This window comes from Gorilla gorilla, chromosome 5 (genome assembly GCF_029281585.2).
Source record: "Gorilla gorilla gorilla isolate KB3781 chromosome 5, NHGRI_mGorGor1-v2.1_pri, whole genome shotgun sequence".
NCBI lineage: Eukaryota > Metazoa > Chordata > Mammalia > Primates > Hominidae > Gorilla > Gorilla gorilla.
In genome coordinates this window covers 26,052,082-26,065,623 of record NC_073229.2, presented here as the reverse complement: position 1 = coordinate 26,065,623, position 13,542 = coordinate 26,052,082, and the positions used below count along the sequence as shown (strand labels likewise).

At 36.8% G+C, this 13,542-nt stretch overlaps 1 protein-coding gene and 1 long non-coding RNA gene across 11 annotated transcripts in view; one reads left to right on the top strand and one right to left on the bottom strand.

Annotated features, from left to right (window-relative positions):
• The window catches only part of LOC101127982 (uncharacterized), a 341,199-nt gene extending 340,529 nt beyond the window's left edge, over window positions 1-670 (bottom strand). The window contains exon 1 of the long non-coding RNA XR_002006576.2: window positions 76-670. This is a non-coding gene — a long non-coding RNA (uncharacterized lncRNA). The remainder of the gene's footprint in view (window positions 1-75) is intronic.
• Window positions 671-13,542, top strand: part of SLC35B3 (solute carrier family 35 member B3) — a 93,970-nt gene continuing 81,098 nt past the window's right edge. For 5 of the 10 annotated variants that reach the window (XR_010134177.1, XR_010134176.1, XR_008680456.1 and 2 more), the window contains exons 1-4: window positions 691-910; window positions 1,822-1,867; window positions 6,132-6,425; window positions 8,260-8,381. Coding sequence is in view for 7 of the 10 variants with exons in the window: in XM_055389586.2 (XP_055245561.1) it covers window positions 1,865-1,867; window positions 6,132-6,425; window positions 8,260-8,381 (419 nt within the window). In the remaining 3 variants the exon portion in view is untranslated. Of the gene's footprint in view, window positions 1,177-1,821; window positions 1,868-6,131; window positions 6,426-8,259; window positions 8,382-13,542 lie in introns of all 10 variants that reach the window. The other 5 variants (XM_055389585.1, XM_019030070.4, XM_055389583.2 and 2 more) reach the window with 5 other exon arrangements.

Sequence of the window (13,542 nt, the reverse complement as noted above, 5' to 3'; positions counted from 1 at the left end):
ATAGATGAGGCCCTAAACGCGGGGAAAACCTTTTACAAAAGTTTTGATGGCTGGTCCTCAAGCTTTGAGATTTACCTTCCAAGAATTAAGCAGCACTATCGAAACAATGCTGGCAACATTTTTATGCGGTTGCAAGGACCACGGTTGCTGCAGCTACAGGATGAGTTATAACGTCAGAAGCAACCCAAGCGTTACTTCAGCCCATCTTCACCGGAGAAGCCCGTATGAATCAGGCAAAAACATAAAAACAGGTTCTGTGACTTTGCCGTATCTCATTTAGATCAAGTAGCAAGCAGAAGGAAGACAAGGATTTTAAAATCTGGCTCCAACATTCTCCACTTGGTCGTGTTCTCAAATCTCAGCCCAGGGCCGCTGACGTCAAGTCGCCTCCCTCGTGGGCACCACGGGCTCGGGGGTAGCCGGCAGCTGAAACCCGAGGGGCTTCAGAGGCTTGGAGGCCAGGAGCAGGCAGAGCGCCGATGGAATAATGACATTCTCCAGCAGATCGGCGCTCACCGCCCTACTCCATTTCAGTGGGTAGAGATAAAGGCTGAAAGGCGACCCTCGCACCGCCGGGCCCACCTTGGCAGTGCCGGCCTAGCGTCTCTACCCCATAGAGCATGCGCGGGAGGTAACGGCCCGCACGCCACCGGCGGCACAGGCCTGTCGGGAGGCGGGGCCACGCGTCTGCGCACGCGCGCAGGGACACATAGGCGGAAGTGGCCTGCGGGAGCCGGAGTTGAGAGTGCTTTCCGGGGAGGTGACCGCCGCGGTGGAAAGTGCAGGAGTGGGCGAGGAGGAGGAGGAAGAGGAGGTGATGGCGACGGACCAGGGGAGGGGGAGATGCTCCGTCTAGCTGAGACGCCACGCAGGCTGCCGTCACCCTTCCGGGTGACATACCGGCCTTGGGGTACGCGTGCCTTCGGGGCCTTTCCTGTGTTTGGGACCCAGATCTCTTCTCCTCCAGAAAACCTTGACACTGCCCATCTTCCTCATCCAGAAGGAGCGTTCGAGGAATGGATGAGGTCGGGATGGAAGAAACGGGTGACTCCCTTTTTTTAAAGAGCGGAAACCGGCCGGGCGGTTTCCAGGGAGGAGCATCTGTTCCTCCTCGCCCGTTTTTCGCCCTCGGGCTGGCGAGAACTCCCTCAGGTCCCAATCCGTGGACTCGCAGGGGTGAGGTGACCTCAAGGGGTCTTTTACGCTGTTCTCGGGGTCTCTGGAGAACTGTCAGTCACCTGGATACCTCTAGACTGTATTTACAGTTAACTGTTTCCTCGTTCCGTGTTTATTAAATAGGGGCACTCCAAGGTACTCTTTTCTCCATTTGGCTTGCAGTAGAATGTGATTGTTCTGGCTGGGCTATTAAGTTTATGGCATAAACTTCCACTAGAAGTTGTGCAAGTTTCCTCCAGTCTTTGCAACTGAATTATCTCTCCCGTCTTTTTATTATTTAAGGAATATTGAAAGTAAAAGATGGAATGATTTGGTGCGCTAACAAAATCTTAAGTGTTGAGTATCTGCATTTTTTCTACATTAGGATATCAGAAGCCTAGAAGTGTTTTTGATTAAACGTTTTTCTAAGTGAATTGAGATAGTTTGGAACTTGGAAGAGAGGCAGCATTTCAAAATAATTTAGACAGCGTTATTTTTACTTGATTACTTAATATATAAAGTCCTAGTGTTAACTTTTTCTCTTGAAAAAAAAAAGGAATAGTCTTCAAACATTAGCACAGTGTTTCTCCACCTTTGTGTAATGATGTGTGTACAAAGAAATGAGATGGAACTTTGTTTTTTCTGTTTTATAATCGTACACCATAGGCCATGATTGATTCCGGAGCGCAGTTAATCAAGGCATAATGGCATGGTAAGATTCTTTTATTTGTAACGTTGAGTGTGGCAAAGTATAGTTAAAATCACGTTTTTTCAGGTTAATGACACCGTAATGACTTTTTTTTCATATTCTACCTTTTTTTGGTGTGGGACTTTTGTCCTTCAGGTCGGAAAACTCAAAAATAAACTGAAATAATTGTGACTTCAATAGGTCATTGTAACTCAACATTATCACTAATTTTAATTTTTAAATATACATTGTATGCCGGAAATGCTACCTTTTTATTCCATTTTAGCAGTTGAAGTTGAATATCTGTGTTGAATTTAGGAAGAGGCCTCAGGCAATTATACACACCTGTGATTTTTTAAATATATATATATATATTTTTTAGTTTCACTGATTACTGTGAGCTTCAAAAGCAAAGCACAATGTGGATCATTTAGTCTGAAAACTAATTTTAATTCCATGCTTCATTTTTGCTCCTTGCATCACAAGGAGTTTGGCCCATTTTTTTTTTTTAGATGATGGTTAGTATCAGTCATTAATGTTTGAAGTGGAAGGGATATGGCAGACATTCCCCAATGATCACAGTTATTAGGTATCAGAGGTCTTTATCAGTCACACTTTCTCACCAGTGATGTTCTTATTAATAAAACAGCATTCTAAATGCAAGGCTTTGGTAGGCAAGTTTTATGAGACTGATGCCTCAGGCAGAGGAAACAAATTTATTGTCATGTTCATTTCAAATGTTTTGTGGGGAGTTTCAGTAGCGATGTCGGTATTTTGGCATACATGTAGAAAAGACAGTGCTAGAGAGATTTCATTCTGCACATATGGCCTAGATCTGCAGCACATAAAGTTGCCAAGAAGTGTATTAGAAGTGGTAAAGTGTTGGAAAGGAGCTGAATAACGTTGATTAAATAAATGGTGCTTGCTAAACTGCGGTAGAGTCCTTCATTTAATCTTACATTTTTGTTATGTGCCAGAACATCTTAGGAAGATATCTCTTGCCTTAAGGATTTCATAGGCTTTTAGGAGAAACAAGTATAAAAACGAAAAAGCTATACCATTATAATTTAGGAATTTGAAAAATATGTATAATATGATTGAGTCCAGGACATCAACTCGTTTTTAACTTCGAGGCCTTATTCATGGATGCAGCATGATCAGACTTCACGTTGAGCCATGTGACAGATGGGTCAGAAAGGGAAGAATTGATTATAAACAGTCTAGTAATCTAGGCAAGAGAAAATGGCTGCCTGATGGAGTAGGGTCCGAAACAGATATTAGATATAGTTATAGATGTAGAGTTAACAGGAATCTTGGCAAAATATAGAATGTGAGGAAAAGGAAAGATTGTTAAGATGACTCCCAGATTTTTAGCTTGTGTTTCATACTAGGTACTGTTAAGTGAGATTGGGAATATAGGAACAAACAGTAGATTTGTTTTGAGGGGAAAATAATCAGCTTTGGCCATTTTAAATATGAAGTGCCAGCAGAGCTTATGAGTAGAGGTATCAAAGAAGCATTTAGACGTAGAGCTCTGGATCTCAGGAGAGAAGGCAGCGTTGGAAATTCAGGTCTATATTTCCAGCTGCACATCAAAGGGGTGAGTCAGCTTGAGCACACCATATCACCCTAGCAATATTTCTAAAAAGTTGAAGGATGACAGCTAACACACTTATGGACTGTCATATGCCAGGCAATTTTACATTTATTTCATACAGTCCTAACCAAAATCCTGTGATAGGCACATTTTTAACCCCTCCCACTTTTGAAGGTACAGAACCTAAAGCTCAGAAAAGTTAAACGATTTGCCCAAGGCTCCTCAGCTAATAAGTAGTAAAGCCAGATCTTGAACTCATATCTGTCAAAATTCCAAAGCATGGGGAAAGCATTATGCTATACTGCTTTCTTATACTATTACCTGTAATTGTATTGAGTCATTACAATATGCTTGGCAGTTTACTAAATTACAAACATCTCAGAAGAAGGTGACTTTGGGAAAGCGTGACCTTCTGGAGAAATGTTTTGATGCCAATAAAAGGAAAGAACGATATTTTCTAGAAGTTTTATTTATTCTGCATGTATGTGTAAATATATAAGCATTAGTTGTAAATTTTCCCCACTCTTTTTCTATAAGATTTTCAGTTTTGCTCATAAAGTTTGCCAGTACCACCATCCATTTCAAAAATCGTATCCAAGCAGAAGGTGAGTGATTGCAAGCTGAAGTTTGAGGGTATCAAGAGGAAGGATCAGTTTATTTGGTTCATCTGAATATCAGGTCAGAGTATATGCCAGGTACCAAGGACACAGAGACAAATAAGATTTGAATCTTGCCTTTCAAGTTCTCTTTTCTAATAACTGGGGGGATTAGTGATGGTGTCACAAAGGAGGGGATATTAAAGCTGAACTTCCAAACCTGACCTTAAGAAAGAAGACCTCAGGCTGAAAGGACATCATGAACAGAAGGCAGCGGTGTTTTAAAGTCCCTGGTATATTTCAGGAATGAAACATGGGTGGTTTAGGGCTTTATTGAGAGTGGAAGGAGAGCAAACTTAGAAACCTATGTAAGGCCGGGTTTATTTGAATGGTGCACTATATCCATGCTCACACATAGAAAAGAGTAAATTGTTAAGGTTTTCGTCTCTTCTACATTCAAGCACAGGTTTGACCAAATATTTAGGAGAGATCATTTAAAGCATGGTTTTAAAAGAAAGTCACATCTCAAAGATACCCTGCAAGATTACATAAAAAGTCTTACAAATGACAGTGATTGAAACATAATGTGGGAAGCAAGAACAAAGGAAAGCGAAGAATAAACAAGAGGAACACAGTAAACTTCATGAAACAACTTTTCTATTTAGAAATATGGCAGGTGCCCTATAAAATGTTGTGGTGGCTGCATATTTTTAGTTACAAGTGGTATTCAGATCCTTGACCCCTCCTTTAATTCCTAAGGATGACCTGGTTAACCTCTGTAAATTAGCAAACTAGAAGTGATCATGAAGAGGCGACTCTAATTTTGGCCATTTTAAGCCGTCTTGTAACAGTTTAAAAAAACATTACCAAAGGAAAACTCACTGTCAAAATTATTCTTATTTCTCTTCATGCCGCAGAGTTTAAATTTTTGTTCCCACTGGAATTAAAAACAGATGAGTCGTTTCTAAGAAAATAACTTTTTCTTTTACATAGGTTTGTTCTATACTTTGTCATAATTCTTCAGTCTTTCCTCAGTCTTTACATGGAGTTCATTTTTTCAGTTTATTTAAATCCAAAGAGAAATTGATGGCTTCATAATTTTTTTTAGACTGACAAAAAATGATGTTTTCTCCAGCCTTTTACATCCCAGAAGAATATAAATTAAATTAAAACGATTTGTTCCAGAGGAAGAAAACATTTTTTAACCTAAGAGATGCTACTGCTGAAGCATATTGTGCTTTCTGTAGTCTCTGATAAATCTAGCTTTTTAAGGACCTTAGTTTTGGGGGTTTTTTTGTTTTTTTTTTTCATTTATTTTCTAGAGACAGGGTCTGGCTCTGTCGCCCATGCTGGAGTGCAGGGGTGCAATCATAGATTACTGCAGCCTCAAACTCCTGGACTCAAGTGATCATCCTGCCTCAGCCTCCCAAGTAGCTAGGACTACAGGCATGCACCACCATGTCCAGCTAATTTTTTTATTTTATTTTATTTTATTTTATTTTATTTTATTTTATTTTATTTTATTTTATTTTATTTGGTAGAGAGAGGGTCTTGCTATGTTGCCCAGGCTGGTCTTGAACTCCTGGTCTCAAGCAACCTCTCTGCTTCAGCCTCCCAAAATGTTGGGATTACAGGCATGAGCCACCGCACCTGGCCTTCATTTTTTTAGTTTATTTTTTAAACGTCATTAGCAAATATATCTTAGAATTGTCTTAGTATTTAAAGGAGAATTACTTATTTTTTACTCCTCTACAAGTGAAGATTGACTTTAATGTTGAGAATGTTATGCATCAACTATATATAGACACAAAGACAAGTTTAGTTCTTTGATGAAATACTAGCTTTTGTTGCTGTGGAAATAAGTATGGTTTATATTCAGTTTAATGATGTACTAATCTTTATCAGCTGTAGACGAATTGTTTAAAGATTGTAGGCATATTGTTTTTGGTGATTTGGAACCTAGAATACAGGAATTAATATACTAATATCCAGAGAGAAGCAGACATTTGTATAACTTTAAAGTATGATTTGGAATATTATTTGGAGGATTAAACTTTATCATGTAAATGTTTTAATTGCTTATTTCCTTCTCTAGGACTTGACACAGCAAGCAAAAGACATACAGAACATAACAGTCCAGGAAACCAACAAAAATAACTCTGAAAGCATTGAATGCAGCAAAATAACAATGGATCTCAAGTTCAACAATTCCAGGAAATATATTTCTATCACTGTGCCATCTAAAACCCAAACAATGTCACCACACATCAAGTCAGTTGACGACGTTGTGGTACTTGGCATGAATCTCAGCAAGTTTAACAAACTTACTCAGTTTTTCATATGTGTTGCTGGAGTTTTTGTATTTTACCTAATTTATGGGTATTTACAGGTAAAAAAGTTATATGTTTGTAATATGTTAATTATTTATAATAATCGCGGTCAGTATGGGCATTTATTAGTTTTGCCCGAGATAGTCACTTAGGGGATACTGGCTGATTCATAAATTTGAATTTTTTAGTATAGAGTAGAAAAGAGCTTCTTAAAACAGAAAACAGATCAAAATTCAAGAGTTAAATATTTTAAGTGGGGAGGAGGCATATGTAGAGACTATCTTGAAAAATTTTCATTATGAAAATTAAGTTTTAAATATTTAACAAAATGTAGGTAATAATTGCAACCATGTGTTTCCAAGAGAAAGCAATTGATTGGTATCTTGGAACATTATTGAATGATAGTGCAGTTTACTTGATTCTTGGAGCTCAATAATAAAAGATCATTTTTGCAAAAATGTATCAGGATATTTTATGGTTTTCTAAAGGTATCTCTTTAATCCTATAATATTTGAATTATTTCTTTTTTAAACACCTCTTATATTCTCATTCTTATTGGTTTTGTCTTCTAACTTTGCCAGAATCTTACTGTTCTGTGATTTTTTGCTGGCACAAAACATTTCCGACACTGCAACAATTTGTCTCATATTTACATTATATTTGGAAAAGTTACATACCTTTGGCTAGGAGCAGATTTCTGACCTTCAAAGACATGGGCTGGATGGGTGAGGATCCACGCTAGTGAAAACAGGATGTTGGAATGGGTTCTAATTTTATGAATGGTCATTTAATTAGTGGATATTTTCCCATAACGTGAGAAAGCCTTTGTAATTCAAGGAAAGGAAAATGATGTATTTTCTTAAAACACAGATATTTCCAGTATTCTTTAGTACTAAAAAGTTAGTGAATTTAAAAATTGTTGTATTCTTTTTCATTGTCTTGTAGAGATGATCATCAAGGGAAATGTAAGTGAACATGGAATTGTGACTGTTTTTTAGTTAGCTTGCAAGAATGCTATGAACAATATTAATGTAAAACAAAAATGAATTAAAAATTTTAATATTTATAATAACTGATATTCCACTAGTAGGTGATATAAAACTTGAGATGCCACAATGAAGAACAATTAAAAATAGAGATTAGAATTTCTTGTTGAGAAACATTTTAGAAACATTTTTTTCTTCAGCATACCACTGTTACCAAATAGCTTGGGAACAGAGTTAGCCATTGCAATGGAAAATGAATTTGAAATTCACCCTGTAAGTGTCATTAAATAAATTTTCTCTAATTAATAATCAGATAGTTTATAATTGGTTTATGCAAAGTTTTTTTAAATTACACAAACCCCTGCTAATTGTATTTATAACTTAACCACTTTGATTTTGTAAAAACTGACATTGCTACTATTACTTATAATTACATATCAAAATAGTTCAGAGAAAATGGTTGGGGTTTGGTAATGAAGTGTTTTTTATAGATGTATGCATATTCATACATACACTTCATTTATTCAATTTGATTTATTGATCAATTTGACTTATTCCATTAAAATTAAACCATTAATTTTAATAGTTCCATTAAACTATTAGAATAACTCTTAGTGGACTTATTAAGAATGGCTTATTAATAACTGATATAAATATTGCTTTATAATATAACATGTTTAGGCAAATTAACCATTTCCTCTAAAAGAAGGTTTATATCATCTATGGCACAAGAATTTCAAAAAATAACATTACCAATATGAAAGAGCTTCTAACCTCTCTAATTTACATTTTGTTGTTGTTGGAGGTGGGGCTTGGTTTCTTTAAAAATGTTGTGTTTCTAAGAATTTATTTTTAGGAAATTAATGTGCTGCCTTGGACTTAACAGTGTTCATGTGTCTTTTGACAGGAATTAATATTTTCAGTGGAGGGTTTTAAGTCCTATGGCTGGTACCTTACCTTAGTGCAGTTTGCCTTTTACTCCATATTTGGCCTAATAGAACTTCAGCTTATTCAGGACAAAAGGAGGAGGTATGTGGTTTGTTTTTATTTTTTGATATTTCACTTATATTAGTTGAATTTTTTTGGCATACTGAATATGCATGAAATTTATACTTCTATTAAAACATGTGATAGGCACGAACTCTTATCAGTGTAACTAAATAATACTAAATACATTTTATTCATTTATACACTGAAAAAAATAAAGTCTTAAATGCAGTATTACAAAATAAAAAAATAATGGCTTTAGGCTCAACTTAGTGTTATATATTCTTAAAACATGATACAAAACACAATGTACATACTTGATTTGTATAAATTCTGCTGAAATAGGTGCAGTTACTGATTTGTAGTACAACTAACATCACAGTGGTGAAATGAAATATCAGTACAGGTTGAGCATCCTAATCCAAAAATCCTAAATCCAGAAATGCTCCAAAATTAGAAAAGTTTTGAGTGCCAATGTGACACAAGTGGAAACTTCCAAACATAAGTACTTAACACAAATTTTGTTTTGTGCACAAAATGATACAAAATGTGCACCATGACCAGCTCTGGGACAGCTGGGATGCAGGGCACCAAGTTCTTAAGCTGCACACAGCACAGTGACCTTGGGCCCAGCCCACAAAACCTTTCTTTCCTCCTAGGCTTCCTGGCCTGTGATGGGAGTGGCTGCCATGAAGACCCATGACATGCTCTAGAGACATTTTCCCCATTGTCTTGGGGATTAACATTGAGATCCTTGTTAGGCAAATTTCTGCACCCAGCTTGAATTTCTCCTCAGAAAATGGGTTTTTCTTTTCTACTGCATCATCAGGTTGCAAATTTTCTGAACCTTTTTCCTCTGTTTCTGTTTTAAAATGGAATGCTTTCAACAGCACCCAATTACCTTTTGAAGGCTTTGCTGCTTAGAAATTTCTTCCACCAGATACACTAAATCATCTCAAAGTTCCGCAGATCTCTAGGGCAGGGGCAAAATGCCACCAGTCTCTTTGCTAAAATATAACAAGAGTCACGTTTGCTCTAGTTCCCAACAAGTTCCTCATGTCCATCTGAGACCACCTCAGTCTGAACCTTATTGTTCATATCACTATCAGCTTTTTTGCCAAAGCCATTCAACAAGTCTCTTAAGTGGTTCCAAATTGTCCTACATTTTCCTGTCTTCTTCTGAGCCCTCCAAACTCTTCCAGCCTCTGCCTGATACCCAGTTCCAAAGTTGCTTCCACATTTTTGGGTCTCATTTCAGCAACACCTCACTCCCAGTACCAATTTACTGTTATTAGTCCGTTTTCATGCTGCTGATAAAGACATACCCAAGACTGGGAAGAAAAAGAAGTTTAATTGAACTTACAGTTCCACATGGCTTGGGAGGCCTCAGAATCATGGCAGGAGTCAAAATTCACTTCTTATATGGTGGTAGCAAGAGAAAATGAGGAGGATGCAAAAGCGGAAACCCCTGATAAAACCATCAGATCTTGTGAGACTTATTCACTACCATGAGAACAATATGGGGGAAACCACCCCCATGATTCAAATTACCTCCCACTGGGTCCCTCCCACAACACATGGAAATTATGGGAGTACAATTCAAGATGAGATTTGAGTGGTGACACAGAGCCAAACCATATCAAAAATGTTCTATAAAATTACCTTCAGGTTATGTGTATAATGTATATATGAAACATAAATAAATCTCATATTAAGACCTGTGTCCCATTCCCCAAGATACCTTACTATGCAGATGCAAATATTCCAAAACCTGAAAAAAATCGAAATTTGAAACACTCTGGTCGCCAGCATTTTGGATGAGGGATACCAAGTCTGTATCTGTTGTTATTCTGCTTTTTTAGAATGTGAAGTTATATTTTGTGGGATATGCCCCAGCTAACATTGCCATATGATGTCCGATAGCTGAGGTTGCGTTCTTAAGCATTAGAGAAACACATCTCATTCCTTTTCATCAAGACCAAATGTGCTTGTTTGACAATATCATTTCAGGTAGCAACCATCTAGATTTGAGAAATATCTTGATATATCTTTAATGGCATCTAGAACAATATGCAATAAAACTTAGTCTCTGATTATAAACAGAAAGTGGTTAGGAATTTGAATATAAAATGTTCTTGGTTAATGTAAGAAGCGTGCTCCTTCTGTCGTACCCTAATGTGTGTATATATCGTGTATCTATTGGGCAGTTTAAATGTAATAACGACTGTAATACTGACATAACCTTGATACAAATGTTTAATCTTTTAGTGAAGATTTCAAAAATTGTGCAGCTTTTTTTTTAATCATAAAATGGTGTTGAAGTTTGTATCAAGGTAACTACAGTTTTACATATTTAAATCTATATTACAGGTTTCTTTATGGGTCTAATTTTGCCTCTCAACCTGTCTTTATTGCCAATAAATTATTGTAGCAATTATTGTAAAAATATTTGAACCTTAGAATATCATCTTCATTATTTTTATGTTCTATCATGATTCTCCATGATAGAATCATAGAGGCAAGCCGATGAAATCCAACTTCCTCATTTTACCAATGAGAAAACAAAGACCTAGAGGAGTACTGGGAATAGCCATAGGTGATAGAATAGGATGTAATTAAATATATCTGTCAAGACTAATATATAAGGAAGCTTGATGATGATTTACTACTTATTACAAACTACTGGGCCTTCTAAGGTAAGATTGCTTCTAAGGTAAAAGACACTAATACTATCTTTGTAGGTGAAAAATGATACAATGATGATGCATGTTCTGTTACATTTCAGAAAGAAACACCTCCCTATCAGCTACCCCGAAGAGAGGGGAGGGGGCCTCAAGCCTTGTTTATCCCAACTTTTAAATCACGTGACCATAACATATTTTAAAATAAAATAATTTGTACTTGATTTAAATATAAGTGAAATAATTTGGGAGAATAATTTATTTATTTATAATAAATGTAATTATGAATTGAAACCTTTCTGAATTTATTTCTGCAAATACACCCATATCTGAATTTATTTAATGGTACTGCTACTCGTTAGACCTTTAATTAGCTAAACTCTTTGCTGTTGTTATTTTTTTCTTCTTCCCACATTTATGTGAATACCGACATACTGGAATAAGTACATCAATACTCGTTGAGAATTTGGAGTTAGAAACATGGGTTTGGGTCTTGGCACTTGGGTCTTATTACATCTGTCAAGACCTCAGAGAAGTTTCTATAATACTCTAAATTTTACCTTGAGGATCATATGTGGTAATGCGTGCTAAAGTACATCATAAACTGTAATATCCTAAATATACTGCTTATTATTTTTCATCAAAGAATGCCTTGTAACATTATTATTTATTAGTATAAGTTTCTAATTAAGGAGAGTGCTCAGATTTGTCTGGAAGAGGTTTTTAAAGTTAAAATTTTCTCCCCGGCCAGGTGCAGTGGCTCACGCCTGTAATCCTAGCACTTTGGGAGGCCGAGGCAGGTTGATCACCTGAGGTTAGGAGTTCGAGACCAGCCTGGCCAACATGGTGAAACCCCGTCTCTACCAAAAATATAAAATTAGCTGGGCATGGTGTCAGGCACTTGTAATCCTAGCTACTCAGGAGGTCAGGAGGCTGAGGTAGGAGAAGGGTTTGAACCTGGGAGGCGGAGGTTGCAGTGAGCCAAGATGGCACCACTGCACTCCAGCCTGGGCAACGAGAGCGAGACTCCGTCTCAAAAAAAAATTTTTCTCTCCATTTCTAAGGAAGCAAGCAATTGACGTATTAAATAAAATAGAAATAGTGAGTATCCTGGAGGCAAGCTGATCAAATCTAATTTCTTCATTATACCAAGGAGAAAACAAAGACCTAGAGGACTGCTCAGAATTTTTTGAGCTTTTGGAGCTACTTTTGGATTCCCCTACTTTTGGAGCTACTTTTACAGTTCCCCTGTCAGGCTGGTTTTCTTTCTACCTGTACTGTGCTACTCTTCTACTCATTCCTTGTAATTCTTCTGACTTGAATTTTTATTTTCTGCCAATGATTTGCCATTTATCTTTGAGAAAATCTGACCACCTTGACTTGTATCATTTTACCTGGCGAAGTGGTGCTCCACCATCACTGATGATATGCCAATGAGGGTCACACCCCATGGATGGCATGAACACGTTTACACTGATGCATATGGGCATGCCAAGTTGTTTCACGTGGATTTTCATGGTTAACTACTATATTAGTAGTTAAGTAGAAAAAAAAACCCTCAGAATCGAATGTAAATGATGCATTTTAATTGACTTTTTCCAGTAAATTATTTTACCTTATATCTAACCATATATAAGATGAGAAATTTTGTTGCCTTGATTTCAATGTGAACACAAATTCTAAAATGGAAATTACATCTAACTCTCCAGCATTATCAGTATGAATAGTGCCTCATTGTGTCTGTGTTCGTCATACCAGCAGACAAGATTATTAGTTTAGACCATTAAATATCTAGTCAAAGTGAGCATATGCTCACAGTAATGGCTCAAAATTCTGAAGATGCTAAATTAAGAATCTCCTTTAGGAACTTTAGATAGAGCCAAAGTTAAAAGACTTGAAATCATGAGGAGAGAGTCAGATACCTCATCTTAAAAGTTGATTATTATAACATAGAATACAGAGAGATGATCTATAAGATATTATAATAAAAATTACATCTAGGGTTTTAAATCACATGAACTTTTCCTAGAGAAAATCTTGGGTTATTTTAGCAGAATGGATAGATGTATTTTTCCTAATGCTAGATGGAAACATTAGGAAACAGAACAACAATTCAAGAGTTAAAAATTAGTTTCAAAATGTTAAGGTACCTTTTACCATTATCTAGGCCAACATTAGCTGGGCATGGTGGCGCACACCTGTAGTCCCAGCTACTCAGGAGGCTGAGGCAAAAGAATTTCTTGAACCCGTGAGGCAGAGGTTGCACTTAGCTGAGATCATGCCACTGCACTCCAGCCTAGGCAACAGAGCGAGACCTTATCTCAAGCAAACAACAACAAAAGAAGCTCTTTTTCTCTAACTTAAGATGGTTAAGATGGTTTTTATTTGTGGCTAGAACTGCTGTTAAAAAAAAGAAAAAAAAAACCTTTTGTCAACATTTATACCTTCGGTAAAAATCTAAACTCTTTTTTACATAATTGAGTGGCCTCGTTTATGATTGACTAAATAAAGGTAAATTGTTA